The 19,620-nt window shown below is 54.4% G+C and overlaps 1 protein-coding gene across 2 annotated transcripts in view; it reads left to right on the top strand.

Annotated features, from left to right (window-relative positions):
• The first annotated feature begins 514 nt into the window (after nucleotides 1-514).
• Nucleotides 515-19,620, top strand: part of PARVB (parvin beta) — a 93,295-nt gene continuing 74,189 nt past the window's right edge. Inside the window, exon 1 of one of the 2 annotated variants that reach the window (XM_074375671.1) lies at nucleotides 515-738. In XM_074375671.1, coding sequence (XP_074231772.1) covers nucleotides 624-738 — 115 coding nt within the window. In that variant the 5' untranslated portion in view covers nucleotides 515-623. The remainder of the gene's footprint in view (nucleotides 739-19,620) is intronic. The other variant, XM_074375670.1, reaches the window with a different exon arrangement.

Genomic DNA, 19,620 nt, shown 5'->3' on the forward strand with positions numbered 1-19,620 from the left:
GCTTGTGTCTGTGTGTTCACTGCGCCTCCTGGGGAAACATCCCGAGCTCGCCTAGGACTGGTGAGGTGTTCACCAGAGCAGCTATGCGCCGGCGTTGCCCACCATGCTGGAAGCTTCTTAAGGATGGGGACAGTTCACAGGGGTTCCCCAGCCCCAGTCCTGGTTGTGGGTAAAAAGCTCAGCCAGTGAAATGACTTATGTGTGTGGTTATTCGATGGACGTTGGCCGCGCTGCCTCCTAGAGCCCGGGTCCGGTCAGCAGAGCCCGCCAAGCCCAGGGCTCAAACGTTAGAACAAAAGAAGGCAGGGCGAGCCCTCGATCTGTCCCAGCGGCGGCCCTGAGGAGCGGATGCACCGCTTCCCTCGGAGAGCGAGTGTGACGCGCCGCGTGGGAACGGCGGGCAGCCCGCGGGCTGAAGTGGTGACCGCACAGCCCGAGGCGGCGCAGACCTCCGGCGGCGGGAGCCGCAGGGCCGGGGCGGGCGGGGGGCGGGGGCCGGCGTGGGGCCGCGCCCTCCCGGCCACTCCCCGGGGCGAGCGGGCGGCGGCGTTGGCGGCGGCGACCGGGGCGGCTCTCACACGCGCTGCGCCCGCGCCCGGCCGCCGGGGGTCCCCGCGCGCCCCATGTCCTCCGCGCCGCTGCGCTCGCCCGCCCTGCGGCCGCACAGGATGAAGAAGGACGAGTCGTTCCTCGGCAAGCTGGGCGGCACGCTGGGGAGGAAGAAGAAGGCCAAGGAGGGTGAGTGCGCCCGCCGCCGGCCTCCTGCCGCGCACGCGCCGCGCCCCGCCCCGCCGGCCCAGGGCGGGAGGCTGCTCGGCCCCGGGTGGGTGGCTGTCCCGCCCCGCGCGCACGCGCCGCCCCGCGCCCCGCCGGCCCCCGACGGGCTGGCCGCCGGCACCGCGCGCCCGCTGCTCTCCGGGCCCCGCGCGGCGCGCAGCCGTGACCTTCCGGACAGCCCTTGACCCTGGCTCGTTCCTCCTCCCGAGACCTTTAAGCGCTGGCCCGGAACCAGACGCGAGGCCCCCTCCCCCAGCGGCTGGTCGAGTCCCTTTTGGGCTCCTGGCGTCGCCCCGAGGCGCATCGCCGGCTCCTGCTGAGGGCAGGACGCGGAGCCAGCATCGGGCGAGGCCTTGGTACGCGGAGGACAGCCCCGCGCCCACCCCGGCCTGAGTCGCCATTTACTTAGCCCCGCTCTCGGGCAGCACCGCCCGCAGGCCGGCCCATCCAGCCGTACCTTCTCACCCCTCAGGGCACCCGCTGCGGTGTGGGCACCGGCCCGGGCCCCGCGGTGGTCGCGGATGCGTCCCCAGCCGCGGAAGGGGAGGAGGGAAGGGGACGCGGCGCGGCCGGCCTGAGGCTGCGGGGCCTGCCGGCGAGGACTGCAGAGGCCCTCCTATTTTTGACTGCACGTGCCCACGAAAATAATTTAAAAACCCTTCCAACCTCCTCTTCCATTTTAAAAGTTGTTTTTAGAGTTGTGAGAGATGTGACTTCTGGCCTCTTGTGTGTGTTCTTTCAATACTGAGGTTCCCTGGGCTGCATTCCTGAGTTTTCCCTTTGTTCTGGTCAGCAGGTTCTTCCCCTGGGCCAGAGTCCCCATGGGTGAGGGTGAGCTGTGCTGGGGTGGCTGTGAAAAGCCTGGGGGGGCGGAGGGGGGCGGAGGGGGGCGGAGGAGAAGCCCAGGAGCTGGCCTCAGGCAGGACATTGGGAAAGAGAGGATCTGGAGTCAGGGGTGCGCAGTGAATTCCTTAAACCTGCCCGCCAGAAAGTCTTCCTGTATTTCCTGATGAGTACCCCCCCAGGGACGTGTGTCCCCCAGGGACACACTGACAAGGACCCTGTCCTTGCGTTCATTTCTTCCTCAGAGCTGTGTATTCCTAGGGATGCTTGTGGCACGTTTACCTCCAGGGCTGTGCCTGCCCCACCCTGGGACTTGGGTGGGTGGGTGGGGGTGTGTTCATGCATTTCCCACCAGGGGTGCTTTTACTAAATTGGATGATGCAGGTCCCTGAGGGCAGGGCCTTTCACCTTTGGTTGTTCCGCCATTTAGGATCCAAACTGGCTTGTATTAATCTCTATCAAGTCACACCTCCTAAACGTGAGATCGGTGGCCAGTCGCCCTTCCCCTGATCATTCGCGCTGCCTCTCTGATCTTCAACCTCATTTGCAGACCTCGTGGCCGTCACCAAAATCATTTCAGTTCTTCTTTATGCCTTACAACAATCACAGACATTAATGTCATTCCCTTTCTGGTTCATTCCTTGCCTGCCGCGGGACCCTAGAATAAAAGACAGACAAGGCTCTTGCTTTCGTGGAATAGGGCGTCAGTGGTAATAAGCAAACAGACGAGTCGTGCTGTCATAATATGTGCTAGGAAGGAAAAGTCACAGTACAATCAGATGGATGCCCGGGGAAGGCCTCAGAGCAGGTCAGGTTTGGGTTGAGACCCAAAGGAACCAGGAAGGAACTCTCGGAATAGCAAGTAAGCAGAATGTTCCGGACGATGGTGGCTTTCTATAGGTGACATTTATGCTCCTGGAATACGAAGAGCACATGTCTGAAGTCAGGCACTGGTCCCAAGACCCATAGCGGAGTCCTTGTCCCTGCCTGCATGAGCTGGCGTGTGCCCAGAAAATTGAGGGCCTGTCTGGCTTAATTTAAATATACCAATAATCACAGTAGTCAAAGCATCCTGTGATGAATAAAATAGACATGAAAACAGGAGAGAGATGCTTTCACAGTATAGCTGGTTTTTTTTTTTTGTTTTTTGTTTTTTTTTTTTTTTTTTACTGAAGTGCAGTTGATTTACAATGTGTTAGTTTCAGGTACACAGCAAAGTGATTCAGTTTCTTTGGTGTGTGAGTTAGCTGGGTCCCCTGCCTCGGCTCTCAAGTTTGGGGTGCCTGGCACCCTCAGGGGTCCCTGATACGAACAGGAGGTTGAAAACACTAATCGGGCTTAGACGTAGGAGTTAGGGGAGGACTGGACTAGGAAGGGCTCAGGGGCTCGTCCAGTCTTGCAGAAAGTGGAGAAGGAGTCAGAAGTCGGAGGCTGAGGTGTGGAGGCTGAGGTGTGGAGGCTGGATTGGAGAATGAGGTCCTGGATGATTGAGAGCTGCCAGTATTCCTGCAGGCCTGTTGCCTTGGCAACTTGTCCTCTGTGCCACTCAGTGTGGTTCAGGAGCTGGAGTGCATCCTGGCCCAGACTCGGGGCCCCTGTGGGAAGGCGCTTATTTGCCTACTAGGGAGCGATCAGGAAGGGGGTGCTTCGAGGTGTACTGGGGCGCTGCCAGCTGCACGGTGGGTGGGTTTCGTTTCCTTTTTGTTAGAAAGTTGATGGTGAATTCTGCGTGGGGGGAGGTGTGGCCCTTGTTGGGGAGGCTGGGGAGAGGATGCTGGGAAGAGGACGGCACTGCCAGGAAGTTAGAGATTCGGAGGTGCCTATAGCGTTCGACTCCATCCAGGTGGACAGAGCTTGTGGTTGTGACAAGGCACGGAGGGATGAGTTGGGGTGACTTCTTCCAGGGGAGGTCATTTTAGAAAATGCATTCTGGGGTTTGGAGGAACCCATGCAGGAAGTGTCTGTGGATGAATTCACAGCGTGATTAAGGCTGATGTTCTATGGGAGGGAACCAAGTTGTGTCATGTGTTGGCCCAGTTTAGAAAAACGGAACTGTGACTAACTGTGGGCATTGGGAAAAGTGGAAAGGAACACTTAAAAGACCCCAAAAGCTCCAGGTAGAAGGCCCGGAAACTGTTACTATTAAGAGCCACTCATTAGGGTGGTCTGCTTTTACGGGAGCTGGATGGAGAAGGCGCAGAGGGAGACTCCCCACAAGGGCCCCCTGGTGACCAGCGGGCCAGGAGGGGGCAGCTGCTGTGTGGAGTCCTTACAGGCAGCGGCCACCTCTGGGGCAGGGAGGTCCTGGGTGGAAGGGCAGGATGGAGTCCACTCCCCACGGGCCAGGAGAGACCCCCGCCTGCACTTGGCCTCTGCCCTCTGCCCTCTGCCCAGACACCAGTGACCAACACCAGGCTGCAACGGATCGGATCCTGCCGCAGCCGGGCCTGGAGGCCCTGTCCCTCCTGCTTTCCCGAGGAAGGCAAGTGTTAAGGGAGTTCCTGTTTCCTGATTTCCTTTCTTTCTTTCTTTTTTTTTTTTTTTTGTATATTTTTGAGAGCAGTTTTCGGCTGTCGTTCCCTAATGACTTACAATGTGGAGGTCTTCTCCTAGACTCATGTACCATCTGTACATCTGTGGTGAAGGGTCTGTTCAGATCTTTGGCCCATTTTTTTTAAATTGAGTTAATCGATTTTTTTCTAGTCGAATGTTAGGGGTTCTGGGTGTAGTCTGGATACTAATCTTTTGTCTGGTGTGTCTTTTGTAACCACTGTCTCCTGGTCTGCGCCTTGTCTTCTGGTTCTCTGACCCTGGTTGTCTTCTGAGTGTTGGGTGCAGAAACAGAGAGAAGTGAGCAAGATATTGACTGAAACCTCATAAGTTAGATCTAATGAGATGCCAGGTGGCTGCCACCTTGAACTGAAGGTTGAAGGTATTATGTTTCTTTTGTGGACTTTAAATGGCTTCCAGGAGAGAAGCTTGGTCTAAACCACCACACAACATTGTAAATCAACTATACCTCAATACAAATAAAATAAAATAGAATAAAATAAACCATTACTGTTAACCCCAGCGCATTCCCATCAACTCACTCTGTCCTTGAAAGAGTGATCAGCTGCGTGGTCCCCAGGCCCCTCCCACTTCAGCACTGCTCTGTAATAAGAGTACCTGGACAGAGGTGCTGTGTAATTTCGCCCTGCAAGGTAGAAGTTTTCACCTACAAGGTAGGATTTCTTCCTCATTTTGTAGTTGAGGAAACACACCCTTACCTGGTAGCCACTTCATGGTGGTTTAAACCAGTGGTTCTCAGCTGGGGGGTGGGGGGGGGTGAGTCTGCCCCCAGGGGACACTGGCAGTGTCAAGACTGGGATGGGGGTGCTGGTGGCATCTGGTGGACGGGGGCCGGGAATGCTGGTAAACATCCTGTGACGCACTGGACAGCCACACACAATGTTGGGTCATTGTGCTGAGGTGGAGAAACCTGGTGTTTGTTTCTTGGGGTGTCTCAGGAACCAAGAGAAGGTTGACTGGCCCCTGGGGTGGAGAAGCTCCTCGGGGCCCTCAGCCTCCAGAGTCTGGAAGCGCCCCCTGGAGTCTGCTGTGAACCCCCTCTCGGCCCAGCACCTGGGGTCCTCAGCTCAGTTTCTGGATGGGGAGAATCCACACACACCCCCCGCCCCGGCCTGGCCGGCCAATCACAGGCAGATGTGATACGAACACTGAGCCAGCCAGGGAGTGGGGGTCCTGGGGGGAGATGGGGGACCTTGGCAGACGCCCTCTCTGGAGGTGGAGGTGAGAGGACATGGATGACTGTTGTGGAAGCCCAGAGGAAATGCAGATTCTCCGTAACTGCGTCAGGTGGTAGACAGGACGGGGAGGTGAAGGACCCCCCCCACCCCAGTCCCAGGTCAGCCGAGGGAGGAGGGGCCTCGTGAGCCCCCAGGGCCTGAGTTCCCAGGGAAAAGAACCGTTACCTGGCTGGCTGGGAGCTGGTGGCGGGCGGTGACCCAGCCCAGGCCTGTCCTCAGGAGCCTTCGGGTGCTGAGGGGAGGAGACAGGCTGGTGTGCCGGAGACCCACGAGGGACATACAGCCTGGATTTAGGGTTCTGGGTTCTGGCTGGAGGAAGTGGTTCCCTGGTTGCGTGTAAAGGCTGGCCAGGAATTAGGAGAGGAGGGCCCTGGAGGACACCCCAGCTAGTCCCTTTGAGGAAGTGCAGGCAGTTCAGAGCGGCTGGGCTGCGGTGTGATGTGTGGGCCGTGGTCAGCCACAGGGCAAGCTGGAGCGGTCAGTGGGCCCTGTCATCCTTGGAACATGGGAGCAGCAGGTGCCAGTGACCAATCTCAGCTACTTTAGAGGGTCCAGAGGCCGCGGTGGGGTGACCAGTGAGGAAGTGGCTCGAATGTCGGTGCAGGCAGAGTGGGCTTCCCGGAGGTGGAGGCAGCGACAGGGCTGGGAAGCAGCAGGACTCCTGAGACAGCCAGGAGGCAGCAGCTGCAGGGCCTGATGCCGAGGTAGCCACCCAGGGGCTGCCCACAGGTGGAAGGAATTTTGCATAAAAACAGATTAGATGGAACACCGTTCTCCAGGGCCCCTCCAGACTGGTGCGCTGGGGAGGCTTGGAGCCCCCGGCTGTTTGGGCGTTTGCATAGAGAACTGATTGGTGCAAATAGTGACTCTGAAAGACTTTGAAGTGATTTCCACATCCTGTTTTAAGCAGGTCTCGACAACCCCTCCTACTTACCTTTGAAAACAAAACCAGAATAGCATCTTTTGTGGCAAGATCTAGGGAAAGGATTTGTGATGAGTTTGGCCTCCCTTGGCCGGGGACGTGGCCCTTTTAGGGGGGGATCTTTCCCATTTCCGGTCTCTCTCTGCTCACGTGATCGCCTGCAGGGCCCTTAGGAATTACCTACAGATCATGGTTAAGGTGGGTTGGACTCCTAACTTGTGGGAAGGGAAAGAGAGTGGCTGGTCAGAAGTGGAGGGATGTAAGCAGGCGAGGGGCTGGGGCCATGGACACAGCGGGTTCTAGAATGTTCTGTGGGAAGAGATGCCAGTGTAGATCCTATCTGGATCCAGTGGGCTGTGAGGTTCTCTGCAGACCCCACCAGTGAAGAGAAAAACAATGCCACCCCCCTTTCTCCAAACCCTAACGTGTCTTCCTTGAGCAGGGCTGCCTCTCTCCATGGGGGCAGCTCTTGGTCTGAGAGGGAGGTGCTGTCTGCCGGCTCCTGTGTTGCAGCTCGGTCCCCAGGAGTCCCTGGCATCACTGAAATTCACTGTTCTGTTTTCCTCTCTCTGGCTGAGAGGAAGTGGCTTTCAGGAGGCTTGGTGTGGCTTTGTCAAGTTTCCTTTGATTATTATTCTGATTATAATCTTCAAATCCAGCATTTCTTCTTGGTTGTCCCCCAGCTGTCCACATGCACCCGGGGCATTTAAGAGAGAAACACGTAGGCACGGCAGCGTGTCCCACGCTGGGCTTTTTTCTTGGCAGTCTACTGAAATCTCTCGGAAACTTGGCTTCAGTAGAGGACGGAAACGGGGATGCTGGGCCCCGACTGTTCTGTTCCTTACCTTTCTGTGCCGAGGCAGCCAACTCTCCGTGGTGCTCCTCGCATCTTGGCTCTACCTGCGTGGTCCCCAAAGAGTCAGGTCGCCTTGGCAACCCCACATTCATTAGAGGAGCTCTGCTTTGAATTCCTGTCTCCGCTCCGTGGAATTAATATTTATCGCACATCCCAAAGTTGCTAACCCTCACGCTCCCTGTCCAGTTGTCAGAATCATTAAGGGATGGTTAGAAGATGTGAGGGGGTACGCGCCTGCTGTGAGCGGGTTTTAAGTGCGCCAGGTGATTGATTTCCCCCTGCTGTGGTCGGCAGAGGGCGGCTGCCTTCACCCAGCTATTGTCTTGTTTTCAGGTGCACGGTTCCATCACAGGAAAGACGTACCCTAAGAAGGGATGTTTTCTCCTTTCATTAGCCGTAGACTTTTTAAATTTCAGATGAAAAATGGCTTTACTTCTTAATGAGTATACTTATTATTTATTATACTATGGAGAGGCTGACAAAACATATGAGTAAGTTTAGGAGTACGTTATAAACGTACGTTGGCCCGGTGGTGTAAATCTGCGAATCTATACTGAGTGCTCTTGAGGCAGGAGAATGTAAGCATGGACTGCACTCAATTCTAGACGTTTTTGGTGGTTTTTGCCTCATTGCGGTGCTCCTTCTCAGTAACATGTCATACGAGGGACCACTTTCGGGTTATAAGAGAAAATGGAGTGAGCAGCAGGCTGCAGCATCATTGGGTCTCTGGGGCTCACAGCACCCGAGACGTCACGTGGTTGGCGCTGGGATGCTGGGGTGCCAGTGGTCCTTTCAGTTTCTCCCTCCTCTGAGCGTCGAGGGCCATGGAAACCCTTAGATGCTATGTGTTTTCCTCTCTGAGTTTGAAAGCTTTGCGGCCTCACTTCCTCATTTGTGAGGGGGGGAGAGGGAGGGCAGGACCAGCTCTGTCTTTCCGAGCTGGTTCCCAGACGGGCAGTGGGTTCCTGCAGGAGGCTGCACACGGGCTGGTGCAGCCAGGTCTCCGCTCACATCCTCACATCCCCGCTCCGTGGGGCTGTTACTCCATCTCTCTCGGGCTGTGCCTGACCAGGCCCACGAGGACCATGGTGGCGTTGCCCTGAGGGGATGTGAGGATACAATGAGATGAAAGAAGTGAGGGCTTATCAGCAGTCAAGTGCTCCATCAACGTTGGTTATTGATAATGTGGACAAGTGAGGTATTGACCCAGACACTGGCTCCAGAGTGGGTTGGTGGTGAGGGCAGGGCTGGCAGGCAGTTTCCGCCTGAGAGCAAACTCCCCTCTGTCGATAATGGCTGCCTGCCCCTGTGTTAAGGAGGATTCTGAGGCTGTATCTGAGCTGGGGGAAAGAATGCTGGGACTAACTAGTGAAGCCTGCAGTGTGTATGGGAGGGTTAGTTGCTGAATGATTGTCATCCCCCTTTCTCACTCTGGTTCGGTATCATTTTAACAGCCTTGGCTGCTTCTTTCCCAGTGTGTCCCATGAAGGCACTGGTTGGCGGTTGGTAACAGAGTTACATAAATCCCTCAGCATGTGAACATTTGGGGAACGTTGGTATCCTCCTTCTTGTCCTGGCCCACTGTGACCAGGAACACGGTGCACGCGCATCGGAGGGGTGCACTGCACGGAAGTGGAGGTCCATGCGTTTGCAGAGCCAGCAGGTGTCTCTGAGCCGGGAGGTGGCATTCCTGGAATGTGAGGCCAGCTCAGCAGGGTGCTGGCCCACCTCGGCCTCTGGTGCGCTTCCTTGCCAGCAGCCCGAGGAGTCAGACCATCGGGCAAATCTCAGCACTTTACTCTGCGTGTTAGTAGTTGAGCGCCTGCTCGTTCGGCTCGGGCACTCTGAAACCACTGTCCTTGGCTTGGCTCTTTCCAGCTGGACTTGCTAGTCAAGCAGAGGTGTCAGGAATGTTAATTTCCCCACGGAAGACCGTCTCAGCAGTTTATGCCTGTTCTCATAAGTTGTGTGCTTTCCTACTTTCATCTGAAAAGTTACAATTCCAAAGGACCTACCTTTTTAAACTCTAATGCTAAGGTATTAAAAAGTTAAAGAGGGGCTGACCATTCCTGAACTCCTAGGGCTTGAATCCAGCACTCCCGGAAGCAGCTGTCTGGTTGCTGGAGCCAAGGCCACCCTCAGCGTTTGCTGCGTCTCCCGTTACCACGGAGTCTGCTAGGAGCGTCCAGGCGCTGCTTTGATTATGCGGACAGAGCACCCTTTGAGCAGGCTGGGGGAGGGGGACACCGTACTTGTGGTGCTTGTAACCCATTGCTGGTATATATGGACGCGGAGGGATGTCTTTCTCAAAGCCCAATTCGAAGTGTCTTCATCCCTCTATTTTTTCTTATTTTGAAAATTAATATTATCTTTCAAAGCAAGACCTGAACGCATCCATACTTGATATATACAAACTTAATAGATGATCATCTGAGAAGTAGTGAGGGAGAAGTTAAAAGAAGAATTAAAAAAAAAAAACAAACACCCAGAATGGAGTCTGCAGTGGTCATGCTCATGGCTGGGGCTTGTTGGCACCAGTGATGTTCCAGGCCCAGTGCTGAACACTGCACACGTTACCTTCTTTGATCTTTACCCAAAACCAGGGTACCACGTGGTTATTCCCATTTTGCAGGTGAGTAAACAGAGGTTCAGAGACGTGAAGTCTCTTGCAGGAGGTCACGCTGCTGGTGAGATTAAAACCCCCGCAGCCATTCTCTTAATTGCCACCAACCTTGTAAACTGGAAGAGTGATTCAAATGCGAGTTATCTTCCCAGCTGGCTTGCAGTAGAGTCATTATCATTCCTGGCATTTGAGATGCATTCAGCCCTAGCAGTAGGAAGATGCTCTGGAGGAGACAAATGAGATCTGTTTTGTGCTGAATGGACTGGTTGGCATTTGCAGAAAGAAGACAGAACCCCAGTGGCTTCATGCTGCTCCAGGACCCAGTCCAGGTCCCCGATGGCCCTCCGTTGCCTGCACAGCTCTCGGCCAGTCTCCCCTCATCTTCCATGGCTCCGGGCCCTCCTGTGCGCTGTTCCCTCTGCTGCATCGGCTTAAATGCCAGCCTCCAGCAGGAGGGGACCCCACGCTGCCCACTGTCCTCCACATTCTGTGCCTTCCTGCCAGAGGTTGTTGGCTCCATGACTGTCTCCTGATAGCCTGTGTCCCCCAGCCCGGTGTGTTGTTGTCTCGTCTCCAGAGATGACAGTGAGAAATGCTTCTGGCCGCTTAGCATGGTCTTTGTGTATTTGCTTGAGTGGGCAAGAGGCAGACTGTGCAATGGTTACAGCCACTGACCTTGGGACCCTCCTTTGAGGGTCTCAACTCATCCTGCTGTGCTCTGGGGCTTTGACCTGAGGGAAGGTCCTTCCCTGCCCTGTGCCTCAGTTTCCTCTTCTGTAAAGAGTACTCAACTCATGGGGTTATTGGGGAATTGAGTTATTAAATGAAATGATGCAATTTAAACTGAGCCTGACCAAGCCACAGAGTGGGAGAAACTGTTCCTGTGATTCAGGTACCAAGTCCACTTCTGATCACCAGCTGTGGTTCTGACACCAGTCCCGATGCGTGTGGGCGTTTTGCCCACACCAGGCACGTCTCTGACACTCGTCGGTTGCCCTGCGATTTGGTCCAGTTCGCGCACCATCTATCGGGAGGTAGCATCCGGTCCCGTAAGTTAAGGGTTTAGTCCCACACGACTGCCCCCTACTTGGGATGCTGATCACAAGTTCAGGTTGTTGTCTGTGCTTCTGACCCACTGGCTATAAACCAGAGGTTCCTACGACCCCCTCCTTGGGTTTGATTAATTTGCTAGAGCACCTCACTGAACTCAGAGAAACATTTTACTCACTAGATTACCAGTTTATTATAAAAGGATGTAACTCAGGATCAGCCAGATGGAAGAGACACAGAGGGCCAGGTATGTGGGAGGGGGTACATCACTCACCCAGCAGCTCCGTTGTTCACCCACCTGGAGGGCTCTCTGGACCCAGTCCTTCTGGGCTTTTACGGAGACTTCATTATACAGTCACGACTGATTATTTCATAGGCTTAGAGATTCTCCAGATCAATCTCCAGCCCCCTCCCCTCCCTGGAAGTTTGGGGGTGGGACTGAAAGAAAGTACCAGCTCTCTAATCGCACGGTTGGTTCCCCTGGCAACCAGCCTCCATCCTTAGGTTACCTAGGGGCTTTTCCGAAAGTTACCTCATTAACACAAGGCCTCTTTTTCGCTCTCAGCACTTTTGAAATTCCTAGAATTTTAGGAGCTAGGGCCAGGAATTGGGATGACAAGCAAATGTATGTATTTCTTATTCTAAGTCACAATTATCACAATTCCTAGAACACATGAGTGATAAAGGACCAGTGTCCAGGATGGGTAAAGAACTCCTACAACTCGGTAATAGGAAGACAAACAACCCAATGAAAGAGTAGACAAAAGATCTGAACAGATGCTCCACCAGAGGAGATGTACAAATGGCCAGGTGGGTCTGGAAAAGACCTCAACTTCAGCATCGTTGGTCGCCTGGGACATGAACCACAAACGAGGTGCAGAGGGGACACACTGCACATCTACCGGGATGGCTGAAAAGAGCCCACCACGACTTGGCGAGGACGTGGAGCGGCTGGGGGCGGGGTTTACAGTGGTGCCATCACTTAGGGAGTAGTTTGGTAGTTTCTTTAAGAATGAAACCTACGTCCTCCCTGTGACCCAGCAGTTTCGATCTGAGATATTTACTCAAGAGAAATGAAGACCTGTGTCCATATGGAACCTTTTGCAAGCATGTTCATAGCACTGTGTTCCTGGCAGCTAAAACTGGAGATGGCTTGGCTGTCCATCAACAGGAGAATGGAGAAGTGGGTGGGGCCATGCTTCGGAGACAGAATATTATTGGTCAGTGAGAAGGAACAAGGGCCAGTGCACACGACACGGCGACTCTCAAAACCACTGTGCCCAGCCAAAGAAGCCAGACCCAAGGAGGGCGCACTGTGACCCCATTTCTGTAAGGTGGAAGGGGTTCCAGATGGATGCAGCTAATCTGTAGTGGTTCTCTGGGGTGGGATGGGGCCTGGCTGGGAGGGGCGGGAGGGACTCTTGTCACTGTGAAGAAGTCCTCTGCCTTGATAGGGGTTTAAGGTACACAGGTGCATGCATTTGTCACAGCTAGTTGAATGTGCACTTAAGAATGTGCATTTCAATGTATGCAGATTTTAACGCAAAAGAAAAAAGAATTATAAATAATTCCTGCACTCTAGTTAGTGATATAGACGCTTAGAGGGGACGGTATCCCTGTCTGCAGTTTACTGTGAAATGCAGAAAAGTTAAGACGGTGTGGCAGGCCAATTAATGGCCCCCAAAGATGTCCACACCCCAATACCTGGAACCTGTGACTACATCACCTTACGTGGTGAAAAGGACTTCGCAGATGTGATTAAGTTAAGGACCTTGAGATGAAGAGACTCTCCTGGATTATCCAGGTGGGCACGAGGGTCTTTTTTTTTTTTTTTCAAAATGGCGTTACTGGGGGTTGAACCCAGGACCTTGTCCATCCTAAGCACCAGCTCTACCCCTGAGCTCTCTCCAGCCCCCAACAAGAGTCCTTATAAGAGGGAGGCAGGAGGGTCAGTGTAAGAGAAATGGAAACAGAGGTCAGAGTGATGCAGGGCCACAAGGCAAGGAGTGTGGGTGCCTGCAGAAGCTGGAAAACAAAGATCCTCCTACACCCTCCGGAAGGAACATAGCCCTGCTGACACCTTGATTTTAGCCAGTGAAGCCTATTTTGGACTCTGGCCCCCAGAACTGTAAGATAATGGATTTGTGTTGTTGTAAGCCACTGGATGTGTGAACGTTTGTTAGGGCAGAGGCAGGAACAGACAGATTGCTGGGTAGACAGAGAGATGGATGGATGCATGATGAGACAGTTACAGGGAAATGTTAGTGCTAGACTCCATACAGCCCAGGTTGGGGGTACAAATGTTCACTGTCCGGTTCTTTACATGGTTCTATATGTTTGAAAATGTTAATAATAAAATTGGGGAAAATGCCTGGGCCAGGCACGTAGTAAGCATTACAGAGTTGTTAACCATCATTCTCATTAGCATCTCATTATCGTTACCACTATGGCCACTCCTGCTTTATCCATCAAATACAGAAGAGGTGCAGAAAGAGAAGAACATGGGCTGGTGGTAACTGGACAGAAATAATAAAATATAATGAGACCATCATGACCTGTTTGGATCATTGCTTCCGTTTAAGAACACTTGAGGGGAGAACTCAAGTGAAGGGATGGGAACTCAGGAGCTAGAGTCCAGTCAGTGTGATTTCCTACGGTTCCCCCATAGGGTCCAGGAGGCAAGGATGCGCAGAGATGGGACGGAAGACACGGTGCTCCGGGGGCTGTGCCGTCATCCTCAAGCCCCCTGCACTGCTGCTCCTGAGAATGTCTGCGCTTTGTTAGGAAGAGAGTGTTTTAGTTAAGTCTATCTAGAAAACATATTATTAGTATAATGAGATTTTAATGATTTGAAATTTTGTTGGAGCCACACACAGAATTTCAATCTTATTGTGTGCAGCTGGGCTTGGTTTTGTTTTATTTTTTTTTTTTGCTCGTGCCTCATTGCAAGGACACATTTCTCCAATTATTATTTAGGTTTGCTTTGCGAGCGCCCTGCTTTTCAGCTGCTCTTTATTTTCTTGTTTAGAGGATCCCTTGGAAGAAAAGAATATCCTTTCTGCAAACACTCAGCTGGCTTGATCAGAAGCAGTGTGTGAGGGCTGTCATTGAAGAGGTTTATGTTTGTTTAAGGTTCATGCCAGTGTTCTGCTCATCGTTCGTAATTGTCATGAAGTGGAAACAACGCAGTTGTCCATCAGCAGCTGAATGGAAAAACGCAGTGTGGCCTGTCAATGCATTGGAATACTATTCGGCAATAAAAAGGAGCAACGTGCTGATGCAGGCTACAGTACAGATCAGTGCTGCCTGGGATCCTCCTTGTACTGTTGCAGAAAAATGTGTTACAGCTCCGTGTTACAGCTCAGTTGTGACAGCAACCTGGATCTGGGCGAGAGACCAAGCAGCACTCTGAGAGTTAGAGAACTCAGGTTTGTTACGCCAGCAGGCCCAAACGAGTTAACACTCCAAGAACTGGACCCCCTCTGTAGGTTTACACAGGCCTTTATAGGCTGCCAGTTTTACACTTTGCAACATCATATGCAAATAAGATATAACAAAAGTTGACCAACTAGGAAAAAACTTTGTAGAAATAGACCAATCAGGAGTGAGAGTAATAACCAATCAGGAGTGAAGGAAATAACCAATCAGAAGTGAGCTCAGGGAACCAATAGAATTTTAGGGGTAAGTAAGCCGTTTCAGAGGTAAAAAGTGAGATAGAGCCTCTGGGCCGTGGAACCAGATGGTGCTGTCAGGAGAGCAATGGCCCTGCTTGGGGGTCCTGCCGGTCTTTTTATGGGGCTTCCCGCCTCAGTACGGGAGGAGCTGGGGTGCTTGTCCAGCCTCTGCCCACCCCTGGCTGGGGACGATACCTCGGAAGCACAGTGGAGGCACAGGAAGGTACCCGGGCCCCTGCCACTCCCAGACGTGGGTTTAATGCCATTTGGGGAAGTGACTGTGGAGGATAGAGGCAGATTTGTGGTTCCTGCACTGCCTTCTGTAACGAATACTGTGAAATGGAGTGACTTGTTCATTCATTCATACCTTTATTGCGTGGCCCCGGGAATAAAGCCTGGAATGTACCTGCGCAGCCCCTGCCCTCAGGTGGTCCCAGACAGTAAGGGACTAGGCAGACCAGACCCCACGCTCCCCAGGGACGAGGGGACCTCAGTGCACGTGGTGGGTCCAGCCGGGGCCTGGAGTCAGGGAGGGCGCCCCTGCAGGGGTGCTTCTTGAGCTCCGAGCTGGGGGATGAGTTGGATTTAGCAGGAAAGGTGGGGACAGACAGCGGGAACAGCAGGTGGGAAGGCTGCACGGTGGGTGGGGAAGAGGGTCTGAGCTGTGCTCCCCAGGTTCAGGTGCTGAAGCCCTAACCCCTCAGTCCCTTAGTGTGTGTGAGACCTTACTTGGGGGAGGGTCTTTGCAGAGGTAACTATGTCAGAGTAAGGTCATCCGGTGGGCCCTCAGCCAGTGTCAATGCTGTCCTTATAAGAAGGGGAAACCAGGATGCAGGGACACACTGAGGGAAGCAGTGAAGACCCAGGGAGAAGACAGCTGTTGACAAGCCTGGGAGGGAGCCCTCAGAAGAGAGCAGCCCTCGGTCTTGGACCTCCAGCCTCCAGGACTGTGTGGCAGTAAACTTCTGGTGTTTCAAGGCCCCCGACCCCCATCTGTGTACTTCCTCACAGCAGCCCCGGGACAGGAGTACCGCGTGTGTGGTTGGAACACGGAGGGAGTGGGCTGGGGGTTGTGGGCGGTGAGGCAGGGGCCATGCAGAGGCAGGTCCTGGGCCCGTGCCCACTGGGTGGCAGAGGTGACCCTGTCCTCTCAGGTTGAGGACCGGCCACAAGCCAGGGAGAGGGCTGCTCCTTTCTGGGCCTCCTCTTTCGAGGTGTGTGTATTTTTAAAGAGGATACCTGGCAAAGCAGATTGAGTCACGGGGTTTGGCTGTGGCGTGACCCCAGTGGGGCCAAGGCGAGCAGAGCTGTTACCTCGGGGGCGTTCGGGGCCGGGGGGTCAGTCGCTGTTAGGGGCAGAGTGGTCCTGGTCGTGGCTGTCCATCTCCCAGTGAGCACTTAGGGCTCTTTCCATCCCAGAGGTGTGTATGAGCAGCCTTTACTGAAAACCCGACCAACAGAAACAGGTAAAACCCCCCAAACCAAGACGGAAGCCAGGTCAGGGCCTTGCATTTGAACGGGGTGAGATGTGAAAGAAATCCTCTTGACTGCCTCATGGCGGGAGCGTCCCAGCTCTGAGTGGGAGAGGCGCCGGTCGGAATTGTTCAGGTGGTGAGCAAGAGACCCTGCTGCGTTATTTCAAGCGGGAACGTTCGGCTTAGGTGAGCGAGCCTCGGAAGAGACAACAGGGCTGGTCTGGGGAGGCCTGGCCCAGAGATTTGGCGCTGGTGTGACCCTGCGCGGCGTGTGTGGCTCATGTCCCCACAGCATCGCAGGGAACTGCCTCCCCTCCCCCTCCTCCGAGTTAGGTCCCAAGTGCACCCCCAGCCAGCGTGTCCTGTCCTGTCGCCGGGGTGGGCTGTGGACTGTACTTAAACCTGGACGATTCCAGCACTAGGGTCCCCAGCTGTAGGGCCAGGCTCTCTGGCTCCGAGGCTGTGCTCTGTCTCATGCCTCCTCCCAAAAGAAATCAAATGAGAATTGAGTCCCATTTGCAGATGAGGAAACTGAGGCCCCCGAGAGGGGGTGGGGAGCCAGGTCTCTTGCTGTGAGCCTTCTCACTGTAGGTCCCTGTGGCCGACTTCTGTGAGCACAGTGTACGCGGGTGTTGAAATGAACGCTGCCAGCTGTGAATGCGGTGGCCAGTCAGCATAAAAGGGACTCCTTTCCTCCTCCCTTTTCTCATCGCAGACACTGGACAAGAGTGGACGGTCCCCTTCTCAAGGTTAGCTCCGGTCTGATTAGATTTGAATGTCCTCCCACGCTTTGAACCGGTGTAAAAACATCCAGCAGGTGAAAATGTGAGCGGGGGGCGCACACAGTGCAGATGGCATTTGGAGGCCGATTAGATTTCTCCAGCGCTAAAAGGCCCCCTGAGGCAGCGTCCCTACCGCTGCGGTGGCCCCACGATTGCTTTTATTCTCCTCAGCATTGGAGTTATTCAATTTTAAGCCCCATTTCTGAGCGTGTTGCAAGGAACTTCGGGGACCACAGTAGCCCTGGAGAGAGTCAAGCTGGAAATCAAACTCAAATTGGTGCTTCATTCCTATTAAAGGCGGCAGATTTCTGCCCTGAATGCGGGCTCAGCCAGCCGGAACGGGGAGCGAGTGGATTTTAGTGCCCAAGCAGTTGGAGCCTCAGGCTCAGCCTCTGGTGTCTCCGGCAGGGCTTGGTTCTGGATGCTCCCTCTGGGAATGAGCCCTGTGCGGAGTTTCTGTTTTGATGTCGTGGGCGTTCAGGGCCTTGGGTGTGTGCCAGGGTCTGGACTCACCCAAATTCCTTCCTCTGCTTCCCAGTCATCATCTACAGAGGGGTCTGCAAACTTTTACTGTAAAGGGTCAGGAAATATTTCAGTCTTGTGGCAACTGCTGAACCCTGCCGCGACAGCCAGCCAGCGGCCGTAGGAAATGCTGAACGGTTGGCCCTGGCTGTGTTCCAACGAAGCTTATTTACCAGGTCAGGCCAGGGGCCGCATTTGGCCCTCACGGCCGTAGTTTGCGGACCCCTGATCTATGACATAGAGTCTACTCTCTCGATTTGGGGTATGTTTTAGCCCTTTCTGTTTTCTTAAACTTTAAATAAGAAGAAATGCCAACAGACCCCCTCCCCAACAATGATGTCCTGCACCCTTTAAGACTCCATAGTTGGCGGGGAGAGAGACAAGACCTGGGTCACTTGTCCCCTCTTGGTTTGGTGACCTTGAGCTGGGCTCAGCCTCGTTCCCTTCTCTGAACAAGGGGTTTGATGGTAGCAGCTCCCTCACCGACCTCCAGGATGGCTTCAAGAGTTAAACTCGATAATGTGTGAAAAGAGCCTCGTGAGCTGCCAGGTGTCATCTAAGTGTGCAGACATTTGTCACCAGGCACACGCATGGAGGAGCACACTGGGCAGAGGCGTGGGAACAGAAGCCGAGGCCGGGCACTGCTTCCGCTTGAGCCACCCTCACGGCCCTCTCGGGCGCTGGGTCTGGCTGTTGCTGTCCCGCCTGTGGACTCCGGTCCCGGGCGGTCTGTGGCTCTCCCTCGCGGCGGCTGGCTTCCTGGCTCCATCTGTGCTGAGTGACAGCCGCGCAGGGGAGAAGCGTAGATCTCCATGACACTTCAGCCAGGCAGCCGTAAAAGTCCGTCTGCCAAGTAGTAGAAAAGGTCTCGTTTGACAGGTGCCGGGTAATAAAAGACATGTGCTTCGTGGCTGCAAATTCCCTGCTGCAAAATCTATATAATTCTTACAAAGTGAGAGAGAGAGGGCCCGGAAGACCTGTTCCGCTCAGGCTGTTTATAGGCACTGGCAGGACTAATAACACAGCGGAGAATGTTCTGCTGGCTAAGCTGTAGCTGCACATAGCCTGTGACTCTGCCCCTGGGCGTTTGGCCACTAAGGAAGCCGTGTCGGCCCAACCTTGACATGTGCCGGGTCAGTGGTGCCGTGTGTCAGTGAGCACGTGGGCAGGTGATGGTGGTGAGCGAGCACGGCTCTGTGTGTCCAGCTTTGCCACAGCGGGAAGGGGAGAGAGGCAGCTACCCACGTCCCCTCTGGATGGGAGGAGCCGTGTGGATGGTCCGCACTGCACTTAATAAACGATGCTCAGACCAGGAGCACTTTGCTTTTGTTAACATACGGCTTCTCTGTTAGGGCTTGAGTTGTGCGCCCCCGAAAGAAGTGTTCAAGTCCTGATCCCTGGGGCCTGTGAATGTGCCCATTTCAGGAAATAGGATCTCTGCAGAAGTGAATAATACGTACGTGAAGATGAGGTCATCTTGGAGTCGGATGGGCCCTAATCCAGCATGACCGGGGCCCTTAGAAGAGGAGGGGCAGAGAGACCCAGGCCCATGTGGGGAGGAGGCCGTGTGAGCACAGAGCAGGGACAGGAGGGGTGCAGCCCCCGGCCAAGGGCTGTTGGCCGCCGCCAGCCACTAGGAAGAGACAGGAAGGGCCCTCCCCGGGGCCTCCAGGGCGTGCGGTCCTGCTTGCACCTCGATCCCAGACTTCCGGCCCCCGGACTGGGAGTGAGTGAACGTCTGTTGTGTCGAGCCTCCCAGGCTGTGCCCGCCTGTTGCAGCAGCTCTCGGACACTGATGCCGTCTCGGCGGGCCTCTGACTTGCTGGTGGTCAGGTTTTCCAGCCAGTGAGGTTGTGAGTGAAATCTGCTGGTCGGAGGGAGAAGTCAGGTTAAACTGCGGGTGCTCCATGAAAGCTCCGTTACCCGAGAGGTGGTGAGAATGGGGACAGGCAGGTGACGCCGGACCTGCTCAGTTGTCGCTGGTAGACCCAGGAGAGATCTCCGACTCCAGCCTGCTCCGACTCTGAGAATGCCAGAGGAGTTCCCGTTCCTGCTGTCACCCCAGTCCTAAATCCATGCCTTAAAAATATTAAGAGATTGTGTTATGATCTCTGTTAATCATTGAAAAGTCGGCAGTTTTTTCTGGAAAGGTCCAAAGAACAGATCCTGTAGACTTCTTGAGCCATCTGGTTCCTATAGAAATGACCCCACTCTGCCCTTGTGGCATGAAAACCACCAGAGAGGATACACAAGCGTGTAGGTGTGGGTGTGCTCCAGTTAAACCTTC

This window comes from Camelus bactrianus, chromosome 12, assembly GCF_048773025.1.
Source record: "Camelus bactrianus isolate YW-2024 breed Bactrian camel chromosome 12, ASM4877302v1, whole genome shotgun sequence".
Lineage (NCBI taxonomy): Eukaryota > Metazoa > Chordata > Mammalia > Artiodactyla > Camelidae > Camelus > Camelus bactrianus.